At 37.3% G+C, this 18,741-nt stretch overlaps 1 protein-coding gene across 1 annotated transcript; it reads left to right on the plus strand.

Annotated features, from left to right (window-relative positions):
* The first annotated feature begins 4,963 nt into the window (after positions 1–4,963).
* LOC106913646 (uncharacterized) lies at positions 4,964–18,082 on the plus strand. The gene is made up of 4 exons (XM_088007519.1): positions 4,964–5,078; positions 13,181–13,239; positions 15,632–15,787; positions 16,613–18,082. The coding sequence occupies exons 1-4, from the start codon at positions 4,964–4,966 to the stop codon at positions 16,724–16,726; spliced, it is 444 nt and encodes a 147-aa protein (XP_087863645.1). The 3' UTR covers positions 16,727–18,082.
* The last annotated feature ends 659 nt before the right edge of the window (positions 18,083–18,741 follow it).

Below are 18,741 nucleotides of genomic sequence, written 5' to 3' on the forward strand. Positions count from 1 at the left end.
GCTGGAATATTTTTTTAGACTTTGGTTAAACAAATTTTCACGTCCTTAATTTTTAGCTACTTAACGATACACTGAGGGGCATGGCTAAAAGAGGTGATGAGCCGAGAGGTTTCATCTGTGTACCTTTGTGAGCAGTAGGAAAATTCAACTGCAGTAACCATTGTTCAACCAAAGAGGGCAGCACTGAGACGGTTTTAGGCAAAAACAAATTTACAGGATAATGTTAAAATATGCACAGAAACGGACCGTTAGAACCCCTAAGAACTGATTTAAACAGTAAAAATAGAAACAAAAGTTTCTTGGGTGTTACATGTAATGTCCTCACAGCCTTTATGTTACTTTATATTTGTAAGCAAGTAAGTAAACTTTATATATCACCTTTCACAGACACGAGAAGTCGCAAAGTGTTTACAATGAGAGTAAACATAATAAAACAAAGAGAAACTAAAAACAAGAAAACAAAGAGAAACTAAAAACAAGTAACCAATAAATTAGCCATAGTCCTGTCTAAAAAAGCATGTCTTGAGACTTTTTTTGAATGCGTCGGTTGAAACAGAACTCTGTAATGCTAGATGGAGATCAATCCAAGGCCTGGGGGCCAGTTTACAATTCCCAAGTATATTTATGTTTTAGAATATTTGTATGTTAGAATGTTTGTATTGTTTCTTGGTCTTATTTACTTTAACACAACTTCACATGTCTGAATTTAGTCTTTTTTTAAATTTTGTCTTACTGTAGCAACACATTGGACCTTCAATCAGACAAAAACATAAAATACAAAAAAGAAAAAGTTTGATTTTCTTAACAGTGAAAACTACAAACATGAAAACTGAAATCTTGTACCCAAAGCCTTACTTATAATAAGATAAGACAACTCCTCATCTATTTTTCTGTACAACTGTTTAAACTGCCACCAGACACTCTGTTTGCAGTTTAAAATGTTTCCAGGACAATCAGAGAGCATCACTGAAGGTTGCTCTCTGATCACTGACTGAAGGTTAGTCCTTGTCAAACTACGTTTTGGCTAAAGTCCGAGAGGTTAAAGTGATAAAGGTTAGAGTCCTTGTCAAATGGCGGTTTGCTAAACTTATATGGGTTAGAGTCCTTGTCAGGTGGTGTTTCTGACTAAATCCGAAGGGTTAAAGTCCCAGTTGACGACGTTTCAACTCTGAGAGGTTAAAGTTCTTGTCAAACGGCGTTTGACTAAAGTCAAAAGCCTTGGAGACAGCTTTTTATTTCTCTTTCTCACTGTTTACGTTTTAATTATGTTTTCTTTTAAATCTCTTTCCAATGTTTTTGATGTTTTTATGTTTTTTTAAATTTCTTTCTGTTTCTATTTTAATTATGTAAAGCACTTTGAAATGTGCTATACAAATAAAATTTGATTGATTTGATTGATTGATCACCAAAACTTCACTATTGCCTAAATAACCTTAATGTAACAGAGAAAAAAGCTTGTGTGTGTCTTTGTGTGAGTTTTGATCAAAATGATTGTAGTGATGGGTGTAGGTGTTTATAAGAGTTTTGGTCACTGCGTTTAGAGCCACCTAGTGGTGTGATGAATGACTGCATGCAGCGGGTCCGTCAGTTACTCTCGCGGCTTCCCCCACCAGAATTCTGAGGAGCGCTGCTGGAGGTAGGTGCGAGATGCAAGTCTCCTTTTTTACTTAGGGTCATATTTTTCTAGTTCAACAATTAACGAAGTACTGTAAGAATATTTAACATTTACAAATATAATTTGTAAAGTTTTCTCATGGTTGTGCTGGAAAAATGTGACCCTATGAGTGGGAGCTGGGCCGGTGGCTGACCACTCGGTCACGGCGCTAAATGTGTCTTTTATTTTTCAGCATGTCGGTCCACTGGGTGCAGACAGTCACATTGTGAGGAGTTTTTCGTTCTTTGTTGTGCGAGGTGGATTCTAACTGTGAATTTGTTGATATATAAATATATGTAGAAAAATGTTTTGTGTTTTGACTGTTAACTGGTGTAACAGCTGTCTGTTATTTTTTTACTGTTTTTGCTGTTAGTGTTATTTTTGATTGATTCATTGAATACGAACGCTTTGTTTTGTTTTTGGAAATTTTTTGTTGTTATTATTATTATTATTAATTATTATTATTATTATTATTTAGATTTGATTGTATAATTTAAAATAATAACATTAACAAATTACAAGTGGTCTGACAGGCTGAAAAATAAAAGACACATTTAGCGCCGTGACCGAGTGGTCAGCCATGAATACCAACCGGCCCAGCTCCCACTCACAGGGTCACATTTTTCCAGCCCAACCACGAGACAACTTTACAAATTATATTTGTAAATGTTAAATATTCTTACAGTACTTTGTTATTTGTTGAACTAGAAAATATGACCTAAGTAAAAAAAGAAGTGAATACCTGCCTCTCCCCCACCTACCTCCAGCAGCGCTCCTCAGCTGGTGGAGGTAGGTGGGGGAAGCCGCGAGAGTGCCTGACGGACCCGTTGCATGCAGTCACTCATCACACCACTAGGTGGCTCCAAACAAACGCATTGACCAAAAATCTCATAAACACCTACAACCATCACTACAATCATTTTGATCAAAACTCACACAAAGGGCGTGTTCACACTGCAGCCTGAAGTGACTCAATTCCGATTTTTTGGCAATTCCGGGCCGTTCACACTACCAGTAAATGCGACCTGTATGTGTTCTGCAGTGTAAAACGGGCAAACGACCTGAAAGTGTCCCGTATGCGCAGTAGAGGGCGCAATAGCGTCAGCGTTCCCAGTGTTCTGCCAACTGCCATAAAAAGAAGTGCTCAGTGTTCGTGGAAGTAAACATGGAGGCTAACGGTGGAGCTTATCTTACATATTTGAAGTTGTTATCCGGCCAGAGCAGCATATAAACAACATAATCCGTCATGGTTGTTGTTTTTCTTCCCACTTGCACGTATCAGGATGCAGAATAGTGAGATTTGTTGAGAAACAGTGACGTTCAGTTCGGATGAATGCGACCTGGACGTTAGGTGGCATTTGAATCTGATACGTATCGGATATGGGTCAGATTCGAAATAGAATCCAACCTGTGCTGTTCACACTGCCATGAAAAGATCAGATACATGTCGCATTATGTCAAAAAAATCGGAATTGAGTCACTTCAGGCTGCAGTGTGAACGCACCCAAAGACACACACAAGCTTTTCTCTCTGTTACGTTAAGTCTGTTAATTAAATCAACAGATTGCTAGAAGGAAAACAAACACTTTCATCTGATGAGGAATAATCTACAGAAACTTTAACTCTGCAATAAAAGTAGTAGCGCCCTCTGGTGTTTGGAGAGGGAACTGCATCCTACAGAGAAGTTCCTCGTTTCAGTGAAGCAGGAAGAGAAACTGAAACCATCAGCAGCTCAGGATGAAGGTCTGTCTCACTTTGATCTGCCTCATCTTCCTCAGTGAGTACATGTACATTTATTTCTATCATCTTCTGTGCTCTCAGTCCTTCATCCTTTCAGTTCCTCACATTTTATCAGAGAGAATTCCAACTTTGTTAAAAGATTTTAAGCCGTGTGTTTAACTAGTTTCATCTGTTTCATTCTGTTGGTTCTGTAGTAAAACATGTTGATGGTCCGTTTTAAATATAAAAAGTTTCATTGTGAGGCCAACTAAATCATCCAAAGCTTGTCAAATCACTTTTTGTTTTTTTTGCTAATTGCACTAATTAATGTCTTTTCTGTATTGATGATGTTAAGAAAATAAATTTAAAATAAGCTAGTTTTAAAACTGAGCATGTCTTGATTCAAATGGCCTAAATTGTGGTTTTAAATCAGTGACTTATTCTGGCCTGTTGACCTTTGTTTTGCCTGTGGCTGCAGCGGATGGTTTGCTAGGATCATTTGAACTGCCTTTTGTCTGTGTGGGAAAACAATACAGGAGAAGTTCCAGCTTTTCACACTCATCTGTGAAAGGCCATAAACACTGCAGGGGTTTTAGGCTTCAGATAAGGGGTCAGAGATAGCTCCTGGATTGGATGAGCAAAGATACGCCTTATTTGAATAAATTAAAGAAAAGAAGATAAAACTTTCTACACAGAAGTAACAGGTCAGATTTTGCTCTTGCAACTTCTCCAAAGACGTCTTTGCTTTTTGTTTGTCGTTTCCATCTTTTGTCTTTTTCTCTCTCAGGTAAATTCATGTGTTGTTTGTGCTCTGAGGTTTCTGATGTTTTGTGATGTGTTTGTCTGGTGATAGTATGCATCTGTCTTGAATAAATGCTGATTATTGTGACGCTGTTATCTCTGCGTGATCTCAGTCTTTGCGCACAGCATTTTTCTGAACCCGGGCATAAGAGAGGATTTAACGAGTCAAAAGGTTTTTAATTTTTCCTCTCTTAACAATGATCAGATCATTTCAGCACAAAACCAGAAAACTAACCATCAGAAAATTGTTGAAATGCTAAAAAAATAGTTTTAAATAAATGTACAGTTTTATAAACTTCAGAGTTTGTTGATTGGAAGAACTTGAAACAAAAACAGCAAGAAATAAATAAATCATAATGTTAATGTTTTAGCTTTTAGACAAGCTTTGATTTGCTTCTCAATTAGTGATTTAAGTACATGGTGGAACAAAGAAACCAGGTTGTTGAGCAAAATAAAGAGTTTGGGAATGTATTAAAATTAGAAATGTGGGAGTCAATGTTAATTTGCTCTGACATCTTCAGTTAAATTCATAAAATATGTGAATATCACAGTAATTACTGATTGTTTATCTTCTCAGCAGCTGTGCAGACCGGAGACGCTGTGAGAACCGCTAGAAGAAAAGAAGGACAAAACATCAGATTTGGATGTAAAGCATTGATAGCAGGAAGAACAAAGTACTTTTGTAAGGACACCTGTAGAGAAAAGATTTTGGTTAGCACAACAGGATACAGAGCTCTGAGAGGCAGATACGGCATTGACTATCAAGCCTTTCCTGATGGTACTGCTATTATGAATGTGAGCATCAGAGACCTGAAAATGTCAGACACAGGACGGTACCGATGTCTTTTGGAGAAGCCTGGTGTACGGTTACAGTATTCTGATTTTGACCTTATTGTGACTGGAGGTGAGTTTCTCTCCTGGAAATGTTCCTTCGTGTCTCTGAAAGTAAACTCTGCTCACTGACAGTTTCTTCTGATTCAAATGACATAAAACTGGGTTTAACTCAGAGTTCAGATGTTTTTAACTGATTAAATCATCCAACATGTTCAAACTGAGACAAACATCTTCATTGGTATCATGAATGTTTAATTTCTCACAGCTTTAAGCACTTCAGACTCAAACTCGACACTGGGAAATTTTACATCAATATTTCTGTCTTCAACACCTGTAACAACAACAGCAGCAACTTTAACACAAAATTTGACTTCCATCATACCTAAAACCGTGAAACAGACCAGAACAACAGTCAAACCCAAAGGTAAAGTATTTGCTCATGTTTTCATGAGGTTGGTTTGTTATAGTGTGTTTATGATTTTATTAAGTTGTTGTAAATCAATAATGTTGACAAAAGAGTTAGAGGGCCAAAAAATTAAAATTTTAAGGGAACAGAATAGTTGATATCAATTTATTACAATAATTCTGGAATAATCTAACTGGGTTTAAAGTGGTTCTGGGCCAAATATGTTAATTTGTATTAAAACAGGTGGAACTGATACGATGCTTTATGTGGGTGTGAGTCTGGCCATCATGTTAGCTTTGTTAGCGACGGCTCTGTTGATTTTCTACCAGAGGAAACACTCCGATCAACAAAACGGTGAGTTATAACACACACTGCTGTTTTTTAATTTCTTATAGAAAAATAACTATCAAACTCTGAAACCAAACCAACTTTAAACAATCAAGTTCATTTACTTTCCTAAAATTTTATTTATTTATTTATGCAGATAATTTATTCAATTCAATCAATCATTCAGTTCACTTTATTTTGGTAAATTGTTTAATTATATACAGGAAACAAAAAATAATGAAAAAATAACAATGAACAAACAGATAATTTACCAAAACAGGAACAGGCTAAAGCCGGGTTGACTTTTTTGAGAGCACAATGAATGTACGTAGCTGAACATAGACAACAACATCGGTAGCCTACAGGCTACTTGTTAAGCTTAAGGTGCTGTATTGATATTATCTAGTCATCTTTTAGCTAACATTACCTGCATCCAACAGCTTTATTTACTGAACTCAGTCGGTTAGTTTGGGGGAAAAACTGTGAAAAGTTCTTTGCGTTTTGCTGGTTTGCTGCCATGATTCTAACACAAACCTGCATATTTGTACAGCAGCAGGTCTCCTTCACTGCTGCACAGGTATAAACCCAGCGCTAGTGTCGTAGCGCTCATGTTGCGTTTAACGGCGGTTCAGAAAAACAGGTTACTACATGTTAACAACGGATTAAACAGTTTTAACTGCTGATAAAAGTGACAGAGGACACAGATATGGGAAGTTTGGAAGCCAATACTGTATCAAATTGACAGAGGAATAACAGAGAGTTGGCCATTCTTATGTAAAAACTCAGCGCATACAGCGTTCATGTCTTTTTTTTTTCCACCCAGACGGCTTCCCGTGCCCCCCATGCAATGCCACGGCGCCCCCTGTAGGGGGCGAGCCCCACAGTTTGGGAACCTCTGCTCTAATCTATATTATACAGTTTCTGTCTTTATAGCTGAACTCTGTCGGAGATTTTTAAGCTAAATTACTGTAAAATGAATAAATAAACTTTAAAAAAAGAACTAAATGACTGATAAATACAAAAAGTTACCCAGTATGCACCAATATCTCAGTGGATACTGGTGCGTACACCAGGTCTTTCTCAAAAAACCTAGTGTTTCTCTTAGTTTATGTAAATGTTATTTGCTCAGAGCGGATTTGTCTGAACGCCTGCCAATATCAACTCTAATGCGTAAATATCAATTCTATCCTTCATAGGAATTTGAGCAACATCCCATTATAAATTCATAAAGTTTAAAAAGGATGTTGGTCCACCACTTGCTACCATAACAACTTCAACTCTTCTGATAAGATTCCTATTCCAGAACAGCATTTATGAGGTCAGACACTGATGTTGGAAGAGAGCCTGACTGCCAGATTTTACTCTAATTCACTTAAAATGTGTTCAGGCTCAGGCCAATCAGGGTCTTTGAGACCAAACTTCCTCATTTATATCTTAATAGACTTTGTTCTCTGCACTGGTGTGTAGTCATAGTAGGAAGGGGCATCTATGGGGAGTAACATGGGGCATTAATCAGAATTAGCTTCTATGTACATCTATCAAATTAAATTCCTCCACATATTATACTGAAAACCTGGCAGAAAGATCATTTTAAAGCATAAAATTGTCCAAAATGTCTTGGCTTAATAAATATTCTATGAAAATTCCTTAATAGAAACATTTGAATCAAATTAATGGTTTAAAACCAGATCTTTGCAAAACATTTGCTGAGATGTTAAACAAATTTTGACATAATTTTTGAATTATGTTAAAGTTGAACATGAACATTTAATTTAGTTTAATGTTTTAGCTGCAGCATTTCTGGAAAATGTTTCTGTTTGTTGATCCTGATCTCTTTAAATCAGAAGTTTCATCTCTCTGATTTGAATATTTTTCAGATTCAGAAGCTGAGAATGATGACGTCTCGTAGGTGAGTCTGAATATTTATAAAACACCTGAATTTCATTAGAGTTTTATGAAACTGTCTCTTTGAAACTCCTCCTCTTCTTCTTTTTCTTCCTGCAGATCAATCCAGAATCGGAGGAAAGCAAAGAGGACAGACAGAACAATTCATCTGCTGAGGAAATCTGTTCAGATTAATGCTGAACTAAACTCTGAAACCATCAGGACTCAAAGTAAAGATGAAGAACATTTAGTCTCATGTTTTTACAAGGAAAGTTTTCTATAGTTGTCTAAAACTTGGCTAAAATATGTTCCTCCACTGAATGTTACTGAAGATGTTTGAAAGACGACCTAATTGCAGTGCTGTAACTGTTTTTATGATAAACTTATTTTCAATTGTTTTCAGCTAAAACAACAGTTCATATTTCCTAATATACATTTGCAGTTTAGCCAATAACTACATTTTATAAGACAGCAGGATTATTTTGCAGACTGTGGTTAAATGAATTGTCATGTCTTTAAAATGTAACTAACGGCCCTGTGGAAGCCCCGCCCCCAGACTAATTCAGAGAATTTCCACCGAAGTGGGCGGAGCTTAGAGGCACTGAGGGGCGTGGCCAAGGTTGAGCAGCGCTGTGGTCAGGAGAGAGACAGCAGGCGCAAATCGTGACACCGCACCTACTAATGGCACTTCCGGTGGCAGGTGTGACACCTGCCACAAATGCCACTGCTTTCGGGACTAGCTGCCAGTGCTGCCACTGACTTCGGCTGACCTCGGCACTTCATACTGGCACTTCCTCTGACACCTGCCATTAGTGCCACTGTTTTCGGGGCTAGCCGTAAGTGTTGCCACTGGCTTCGGAAAATGGACTACATATCCCATGATGCTTTATTACTAGTCGAAGAATAACTTGAAGACAGACGAAGAAGAAAGAATTTAAGAGTTTTTTTTCGCAGAAAGACTTATGTCAGCTGAATTCCTACACTTTTTTATATATCATTATGTATGATTCGTTCATCCTATTTATTCACTAAAGTTCATCTGAATAATCCAGACGACTCCTTCCGTCTTTGAATTAATCAAATACACAGCAGGTATCAGGGATGCCATTGGTTTCAGCACCTTTGTAACAGCTGAGTCTGGCTTCCACTAGAGCTACCGTTAGGTGTCCAGGATGTTTCAGAGCTGTCGCAACTGGTGCCGATGTTTTGGGGGATGGCAATGACAGTTTTTTGGAAAACGTGTTACTTATATTGCCTGTTTATAAATTTTTATTTCAATGGTAATTGTATTGGTTAATTATCCTTGAATGTTTTTTACTTAATTTAATTGAAGGAAGATGGCCAAAGTAATTGAATCTACCACTGTCACTATTACAGTGGAACCTGTTGAACCCCTTTGGGTTGCCAGATAGGGCTTTGGCCAAGATGGAAATACGTAGTAGTTGTGTAAACCGTATATTGTAGAAATTAATAAAGTTTGAAAAATAATTTTTAAGCGTAATGATTATAATTTCTCATGGATGAATAATAAGTTATTTGATCCTGATGTAGTAAATTCACACGTTGACTAAACATGAATTTTACAGTAGACTTCAAATGATTTCAGAGAGGGATTTTATAATACACAAATACTTTAGTTCTTGGCTATTGAGAACTTATGTTATTGCTGTTTAAAGTATTTACATTCAATGGCTAATAAATATTGACAAATCAATTACTATGCATATACCTTGTGACATAAACTTTAAAAAATGTTGAAACATATCTGCCAAATAAAATAATATGTAAACAGCACAATTTTCTTTGAAAAATCATTTGCATCTTAAGTATAACCCAAAGTAATTTTTGTTTCCAAAAATATGTAACAATCTTGTTCTTAATGCTGCTTAAGATTCACACATTGTCAAAGTTTTTGAGGTGTACATACTTTGTGTTTTGACTTATCAATATTAGTGTAAAAAATTTGAAGGTGGTTTAACTTGAAAGTGAAAGTCCTCCTGCTGCCTTGAAAATGCTGTTGAAATGCATTTTGTAGCTCAGATTTTAGTCATTCTCTCATCTTTGAATAAGAAAACTTTGAAGACAATGAACAGAACCAGAAACAAACACAGAGAAGCAACCTTCATGTATGCCACACAAATCTGTAATGAACTTGACAAATAATGAAAAATAGCAGAGATTAAATTTATTAAATAATAAGTAATAACTCTTTAAAACTGGTTAACAGGCATTTTTGGAAAATTATGATAACATGTTCTTTGAAAAATTGCATTATCTTAAATAAAACACTGAAAGTTATAGTGGCAGCCACTATAACTTATGACATCCTGTGAACTGTCATGGAACCATGCTGAACATAATGTCACTCTGGAATTGTCGATATCTCATGTTGCCACTGTCGCTAATATTAACTACTAAGTCAATATTAGTGAACTTACCCGGTTTAATAATCAATAGCATTATATTAAGGTCACTGTATGAAAATAATTATAATCCGGAATTGACAGGAGCTTGTCAGCACTGACATAACATGGCGACCGAGTGTCAGTTGTAGTGGTACCTAGTGGCAGCTATTATCAGCTGTTGCAGAAGAGGTCCCATCTGACATGGATTCAGTGCAGGAGTTGTCTTTTTCTGTTAAGTCTGAACACCGTCTGTATATTTAAATATGTATGAGAATTATGTTTTAATTAAGATATATTTTATTTCTATTTCTTGAAATAAAGTTATTCATATGCTACATTCTACCTGAAACAGAGAATGAGGTTAGCAGCCTGTGGCACCCATGGCCACCTTACTTGTGCCACCTTACCCAGTGGTAAGGTGGCACAAGTGACACCTTATGGCAGCTGTCAACATGTTTTCACTGAGGCTCTTTATTGGAAACTGAAATTTGAGACTGTATAAAAAATAGACCAGTGCATATTTGCTTTTTTGAGGGAACACAACGCTTAAGAGGAAATGCAATACGTTGTGCCAGATCCACTGTTGTTTTCATTAATTATAAATTCATTCATATTAAATCTGACACAGAAGCTGTCACCAAAGAATATTCTATTCCTATTCTATTGTTTTTCCCACAAAGCATATTTAAATATGTTTAACTATGTATAATACAATAAAAAAAAAACCTTTAAAATGACATTTTTATAAATATAGCTGTTTGTATAAGGTTTCCAGTAACAAAACAGCATGTTATGAAAGATTAAATGCGCAAATACGTCATTGTGCCTGTCCAACGTATAACGCTGAGTGGAGCGGTCGACCGCTCTAAAATGGCCGCCCTAAATCTCATCAGCGAAAATAGGCCAGAGCGGTCCTTGAGGCGTGGGAGGTGCCAGTATGAGGTAGCGGCAACCCTTGGAAGGTGCCGAAGTCAGTGACAACACTGACCGCTAGCCCCGAAAGCAGTGGCACTTGTGGCAGGTGTCACACCTGCCACCGGAAGTGCCATTAGTAGGTGCGGTGTCACGATTTGCGCTCGGCCCTGCTGGGTCAGGAGGAGAGAAATACTTCTGCCGACTTGGTTCATTGTTGCTGTTTAAAGGCACAACGTTCTTCCATTATGACCAAATGGAAAATTCAACTGCAGTAGCCACTCAGCAGAACTGAGATGGTTTTAGGAAAACTACAAATGAATAAATTTACATAAAAATGTCAACATTTACACAGACAATTAAAGATAGAAATCTTAAGAACAAATTATTTTTATATTTACCTATTTTAAACTCAAAGTGAGTCTGTATTGCTATATTAGGAGTTTTTAAAATATACTGCTCAAAAAAATAAAGGGAACCTTCAAATAACACATCCTAGATCTGAATGAATGAAATATTCTCATTGAATACTTTGTTCTGTACAAAGTTGAATGTGCTGACAACAAAATCACACAAAAATCATCAATGTGTTGCTTCCTAAGTGGACAGTTTGATTTCACAGAAGTTTGATTTACTTGGAGTTATATTGTGTTGTTTAAGTGTTTCCTTTATTTTTTTGAGCAGTGTATATATTTCCTATTAGAACATGTTTATTCTGTTTTGTTTGCTATCCTCTAATTCAACAGAACCTCATATGTGAATTTACAGTTATTTCTTTTGCCACGGTGCAGTGACACATTGGACTGTTTTCTGAAAGCAGTAAAACTTACAAACATGTAAATTGGATCAGTTTTATAACTTAGTACAACTTGTCCATTTCATAAACCTGTATACCTGAGTATAGCAAACAACGCTTGTATTAAACCTTATTTATAATAAAATGCAGACTACTCCTGATCTGTTTTTCTGTACAACTATTTAAAACTGCCACCAGATTCTCTGTTGGGAAAATCTGTAGGAAGATGATCAGAGAGCATCACCAGATCTTCACTGCCTGACCTCCAAGACGTTTTCATTAAAGGATGCAGATACAGGAACCATCAGATCTGTGGTGCTATGAGGAGATGTTGCATTTCATCATTTCACTGCAGCTGATCTACAGTCATGAATGTGATGAATAAGGTCGGATCCGAACTGAACGTCACTGTTTCTCAACAAATCTCACTATTCTGCATCCTGATATGCGCAAGTGGGAAGAAAAACAACAACCATGACGGATTATGTTGTTTATATGCTGCTCTGGCCGGACAACAACTTCAAATATGTAAGCTAAGCTCCACCGTTAGTCTCCATGTTTACTTCCGCAAACAGTGAGCACTTCTTCTTTTTATGGCAGTTGGCAGAACACTGAGAACGCTGACGCTATTGCGCCCTCTACTGCGCATGCGGGACACTTTCAGGTCGTTTGCCCGTTTACACTGCGAACACATGCAGGTCACATTTAGCATTTAGTGGGAGTGTGAACGGCCCTGGCAAAAAAAATCGGAATTTCCCAAAAATCAAAATTGAGTCATTTCAGGCTGCAGTGTGAACACACCCTTATTTCCCCAAAATGTAATTTACCAACAGAATGTAACTATACCTCCATTTATGGTGATTTTACTAAAGTTCCTTTGTCTTTTACATGCTCATAGGGTGCGTTCACACTGCAGCCTGAAGTGACCCAATTCCGATTTTTTTTTTTTCTTTTGTGACACAATGCGACCTGTGTCCGATTTTTTTCATGGCAGTCTGAACAGCACAGGTCGCATTCTTTTTCGAATGTAGAACACTGAGAACGCTGACGCCATTGCGCCCTCTACTGCCCATGCGGGACACTTTCAGGTCGTTTGCCCGTTTACACTGCAGAACACATGCAGGTTGCATGTAGAGGCAGTGTGAACGGCCAGGGCAAAAACATTGGAATTGCCAAAAAATTGGAATTGGGCCACTTCAGGCTGCAGTGGGAACGCACCCTTAGATTGTAAAATCTGCATGAAGTCAATAAATTGAATATGTTGGAGCAGAGATGCATTCAAAAGTTGCAGGGAGTCGCAGACGTTAGCTCAAAGAAATATTCTTGTGTTAGAATGGTAGAACGGACTATTCTACCATTCTAACACAAGAATATTTCTTCAGATCTAAATCAAAAAGAGAATTTCTTTTAACTAACAGTTTTGTAATATTGTTTTAAATCAGATATTTCCTCGTTTTGTTTTTCAGGTCGTCCAGTAGACACAAATCCCCCTGACTTAACGGTAAGTCAGAGTAAAAACATCTGCAGCGTCTTTCTGATCCTACAGCAGTCAGTTTGTAAAACCTGCTGCCAGTGTTGTGTTCAAGACCACCTAACCCGAGACCAAGACAAGACCAAGACCAGAGTGTATCGAGACCGAGACAAGACCAAGACTTTTGGGGTCCGAGACCAAGTCAAGACCAAGACCGAGGGGAGTCGAGACCGAGTCAAGACCAAGACCAGCGGCCCGCGCTACATGACACAATAAAATGTAAAATATGATCGAAATTGCTTCTCAAAATAATCTGAAAGATCCATATTACCATAAAACACCTAGATATTAAATACTTAATACATTTTACCAATATTAAATATTCCATTTATGTGCTAAAAAGTGTGATGGTCTCGTGCCATCCCTAAAAACATAACGCCCTGGGCATTTGCCCATATTGCTCATATAAGAAACCACCACTGTCTGCACCATTAAACATAGCAATTGAGGCAATGCCCTGACGGTAAATAACGCTCAACCATGAACACTGACCAAGGAGCAACAAGCAAGAAGTAACCAAACAGAAGGCGCTCATCGTGACTGTTTTCACTCTCTATCCCAGTACATGAAGCCAGGTAGTCTGACACCATGGCAGACATTACAGCTGCCACTTTGAACAAAAACAATCAAAGAGCAATGTGCATGCTCTGCGTGCTCTTTCGTTCTTGTGTTTTAGTTATTTGTTAATTTAAATATCAATGTACATAATTAAATAAAATAATGATGCAGTGTACACAGAACAAAGAACGGGTGTTCTGTCAGGTCAGATCGTCATACGCTTAGCACGAACTCGCGGTGTTTTGTCAGATCAGCATACGTTGTTAGATAGTCGTACGCTTAGCTCAGACATGCATACGCTGTCATTACCATATGATTTTATTTAATCAGCAACATAGAATAATGACATAGATCATCATACACTTGGTTATTAACAGTTGTATGGCATCCAGCTGCAGCCAGACCTGCTTTAAACACATTTTGAAACCACGACAACGCATGTATATCCATCTAGTTATCACATTATGTCATATTAGAAACAATTTAATTACTTATTTTCGTCATAACTTGTTGCGTATACTGACAACTACACTGACGGTCGGACTTAATGCGCATGCGCTGGCATGGTACTCACTGCATGTATGCTATTCTGACAGCGTATGGCTATGTGATAGAACACCGGCTATATCTGTCAGACACGTCATTACCATAAGATTTTATTTAATCAACAACATAGAATCATGACGTAGGTCGTCATACACTTTGTTATTAACAGTTGTATGGCATCCTGACTTAGCGGTTAAGTGAGTTTTACACGGGCATGTGTTGTAGCTGACTCCAGCTGCAGCCAGACCTGCTTTAAATACACTTTAAAACCATGACAACACATGTATGTCTATATAGTTATCATTGAAAACAATTTAATGACTTATGTTCATCATAACTTGCTGCATATGGTGATCTGACAACTCCTCTGATGGTCGGATTTCTTAATGCTTAATGCATGTATGCTATCTTGACAGCGTATGGCTATCTGATAGAACAACGGCTCTCAGTGAGTGACACTCCAGTCCTATCTAATAAGTAAAGAGCCGTGGAGAAGAATTGACTGTTTCTGAATGTCACCTCACTATATTACAGACTTTTGGACATAGCGTTGTCCCATATATGCGACAAGTCAGTCAACACCTCCACACAATAATTCAGCACAGTGAGTGATAACATTTTTCATCACAATGCTTATGTGTCTCTATACAGCTAGCTTTGCTAACATCACGTCAACGGAGCTTACCTTCTTTGAGCTACTTTTCTAAGTGACGAAAAAAGTTAGACGTTTTCCCCACCGTCTGTGAAAGCGAAGCGCTGCTGAGTTAGCTGTGGCCATCAGATTTCTTACTATTTATGCAGCGCTATTATATTACTGACGATTAGACAAACATTTTCTGCCGCTGAGAGGAAACCACTGCGCGTGTCCTGGAGCGCCGCGCGCGAGTGAAAGGTGGGGAGGGGAGGGGGAGGGAGAGTAAAAGGTGGGGAGGGGAGGGGGGAGTAACAGAAACACGTGGTTGCTTGGATTTTAATCGGTGAGTTTTGCATCCACTGAAAACAAAGATGTTAACAAAGTGGACAGAATGCTGTACGTTTAGTGATATTTTCACAGTTGCGGTCTTGACTGGTCTTGAAATAAAATGCCGAGTCCTCAGCGCCCGAGACCGAGACAAGACCGAGACCAAATGCGGTCGAGTCCGAGACGAGACCGAGACCATCAAAAAATGGTCTTAAGACCGGTCTTAAGACCAAGACCAACTTCGAGTACCACAACACTGCCTGCTGCTTCATCCAATTTAAACTCTTGGTTCTGCAGATCAACACCGTATATGAGGAGATCAGAGAGGATGGCAGAGAGAACAAACCTCCTGCTGGGGAAATATCTTCAGTTTACGTTTCTGTCCAACCCAACAAACCAAACGCAGCTGAAAGCAACGCAATATACAGCCTGGCCAGCGAACCGCAGTGCCAAGTAAGTGGAAGGACAGTAATAATAATATTGTTTTCTTGATTTTTGTCATTCAGTTTGAGCTAAAAATACAAAGTATAGTTTGACTATCGCAGAGCGGGGGACGTCTGAGCTCTGAGTGTTTCGTTTTATGTTTCATGGTAAAACATTTAATATTTTGCTCAAAATCCTGTAAACAAGGTAACTTTCAGTAGATTTATTCATAAAATGATAAACTTTTTTGATTATCAGGCTTTTTCTCTTTTGCATTTACTGACTTACAGAATATGGGAAGCCATTCCAATGTCCTACAGTATAATTATGATTGGATGCATTTGCAAGTGAATAAAAAAGATTTGCAATTTAGTTTCTTATATGTCATAAAAATTTGATTTTACTCTCTTGTGTCAGAAGCACAATATATTTGTGATAATTTTATTTGATAAAGATTTAATTTTTAATATCCTCTAAAAGCATTTTAAATAATCTGATGAACTGATGTGTTTCTAATAAATATTGTTTAATCTGGGTTTCACTTTAACTTCTTGAAGTTGTGATATCCATGCAAACTTGTAGAAAACAGAGCAGTTTAAACTACAATTGAAGTTTTATGTTGAAAACCAACACAAAGTGGTAAAAAAACATATGATGTGCAAAAGTATCCAGCTTTGTTGAATCTCCTTTTGCTGCAGATCTGTCTTTACCAGCTCTGCACATAGTGACTGAAACTCTTTGTGAACATTTGTGAATAATAACTAATTAATTATTTAGCTATTCTAAATTCTGCTTGTAGAAACATTTTAATGTATAAATTAACAAAATAAAACTTTTCTCCTTGTTTTCTTCCAGGCTAAAGAAGAAGCAGAGTACTCTGAAGTGCAGATGGTGAACGACGACACCGGATCCAATGGCGGCCATCTTGGTGTTTCAGATAACATCACCTACTCAGAACCTCAGTTATGAGCTCTGGTAGCCATGGCAACGGGTCACCTGCTATTTATTCCACCATTACTTTAGAACCAGAGCTTTGCTGATATGGACTCAACAACAGAGACGTAACCAAAATCAGTCCATTATGAAGGTTATTGGAACATTCGATACTCATTTATCACAGCTGGAAACGAGAGATCAGGCCTGAAATCTGGATGTAGAGATGGACCTTCAGAGTCACATAAAGACAGTTACAAAGTCTGTCTTCTATAACCTGAAGAACATTCCCAGGATTAAAGAACTAAAATCTCAACAAGATCTAGAGAAACTCATCCATGTGTTTATCTTGAGTCACATTGATTACTGCAAAAGTGTCTTTACAGGTCTACCTAACAAATCAATCAGATCCAGAACCACTGCTGCTGGCGTTCTGACTTAAACCAAGAAGCTAGAGAACATCACCCAGTTCTAAAGTCCATACACTGAGAGAATAGACTTTATAGGCTCCAACAGAAGTACTTCAACATATTTGTCAAGTTAATTATTTGCTAGCTGATATTGAAAATCATGCTAATGATTACAGTTGTAAGATAAGCTTTTTGTTATTATCTTTGTTTCGGACTTCCTGCTATAGTCAGATCAGCCGCTGTGGTTGTTCTGATGGGTTGTGTTGAATTAGTGTGGAGTGAAACATAAAACACTGCACACTGATAATAACTAAAATACACACAAAATATGTCAGCCTTAGGTATAAATGAGTTAAAATACAAAACAATAGGGGGAAATGGAAGACAAATATTTGATAAGTATTTCCCTTTACACTTTGGAAGAAGAATAAAACATAAACTAAATAAAACATTCAAGACAGTAGCATAAACACAGAAAACACAGGAGAAAATGAAGGTCAGACAGAATAAAAGCTGATCAACCCAGAGACAGGAAATCATAAAAGAGAACAGACAGAATAAATCATCTGCTGAGGAAATATCTGCAGTTTGTTCCTGAACTCAGAGTACAGATGAAGAACATTTAGTCTCATGTGTTTGAGAAAATGACCAAATGACACTTACAAGAAAGTTTCCTATCATAGATAAGCTAAATTATTTAATATGTGGCTCCTCACTAAATAATGTTCCTTTACTGAATGATCTCCTTTCAAACAAAAGATGTTTGAAAGATGATCTAATCGCTGTCACTGTTTTTATGAACCTATTTCCATTCAATAGGTATTTAATTAAACAACAGAATGTATACATATGTATTTCATATTGTTTATTTTTTATATGCAATACACTGGTAGTTAGTGAAATTTCACTACTTTCTGCTTTTTCTCTGTTTAAAAGACTTGAACAAGTTTTGCTGTGGATCAAATAAAATATTTTTTTATGATTCAGCTGGAATATTTTTTCAGACTTTGGTTAAACAAATTTTCACGTCCTTAATTTTTAGCTACTTAACGATACACTGAGGGGCATGGCTAAAAGAGGTGATGAGCCGAGAGGTTTCATCTGTGTACCTTTGTGAGCAGTAGGAAAATTCAACTGCAGTAACCACTGTTCAACCAAAGAGGGCAGCACTGAGACGGTTTTAGGCAAAAACAAATTTACAGGATAATGTTAAAATATGCACAGAAACGGACCGTTAGAACCCCTAAGAACTGATGTAAACAGTAAAAATAGAAACAAAAGTTTCTTGGGTGTTACATGTAATGTCCTCACAGCCTTTATGTTACTTTATATTTGTAAGCAAGTAAGTAAACTTTATATATCACCTTTCACAGACACGAGAAGTCGAAAGCAAAAAGAAACTAAAAAAAAAAAAAAAAAAAGTTAGCCATAGTCCTGTCTAAAAAAGCATGTCTTGAGACTTTTTTTTTGAATGCATCGGTTGAAACAGAACACAGTAATGCTACATGGAGAGCAATCCAAGGCCTGGGGGCCAGTTTTCAATTCCCAAGTATATTTATGTTTTAGAATTATTGTATGTTAGAATGTTTGTATTGTTTCTTGGTCTTATTTACTTTAACACAACTTCACATGTCTGAATTT

The sequence above is a fragment of the Poecilia mexicana genome, unplaced genomic scaffold, assembly GCF_051168715.1.
Source record: "Poecilia mexicana isolate PSO_F unplaced genomic scaffold, ASM5116871v1 scaffold_7, whole genome shotgun sequence".
Lineage (NCBI taxonomy): Eukaryota > Metazoa > Chordata > Actinopteri > Cyprinodontiformes > Poeciliidae > Poecilia > Poecilia mexicana.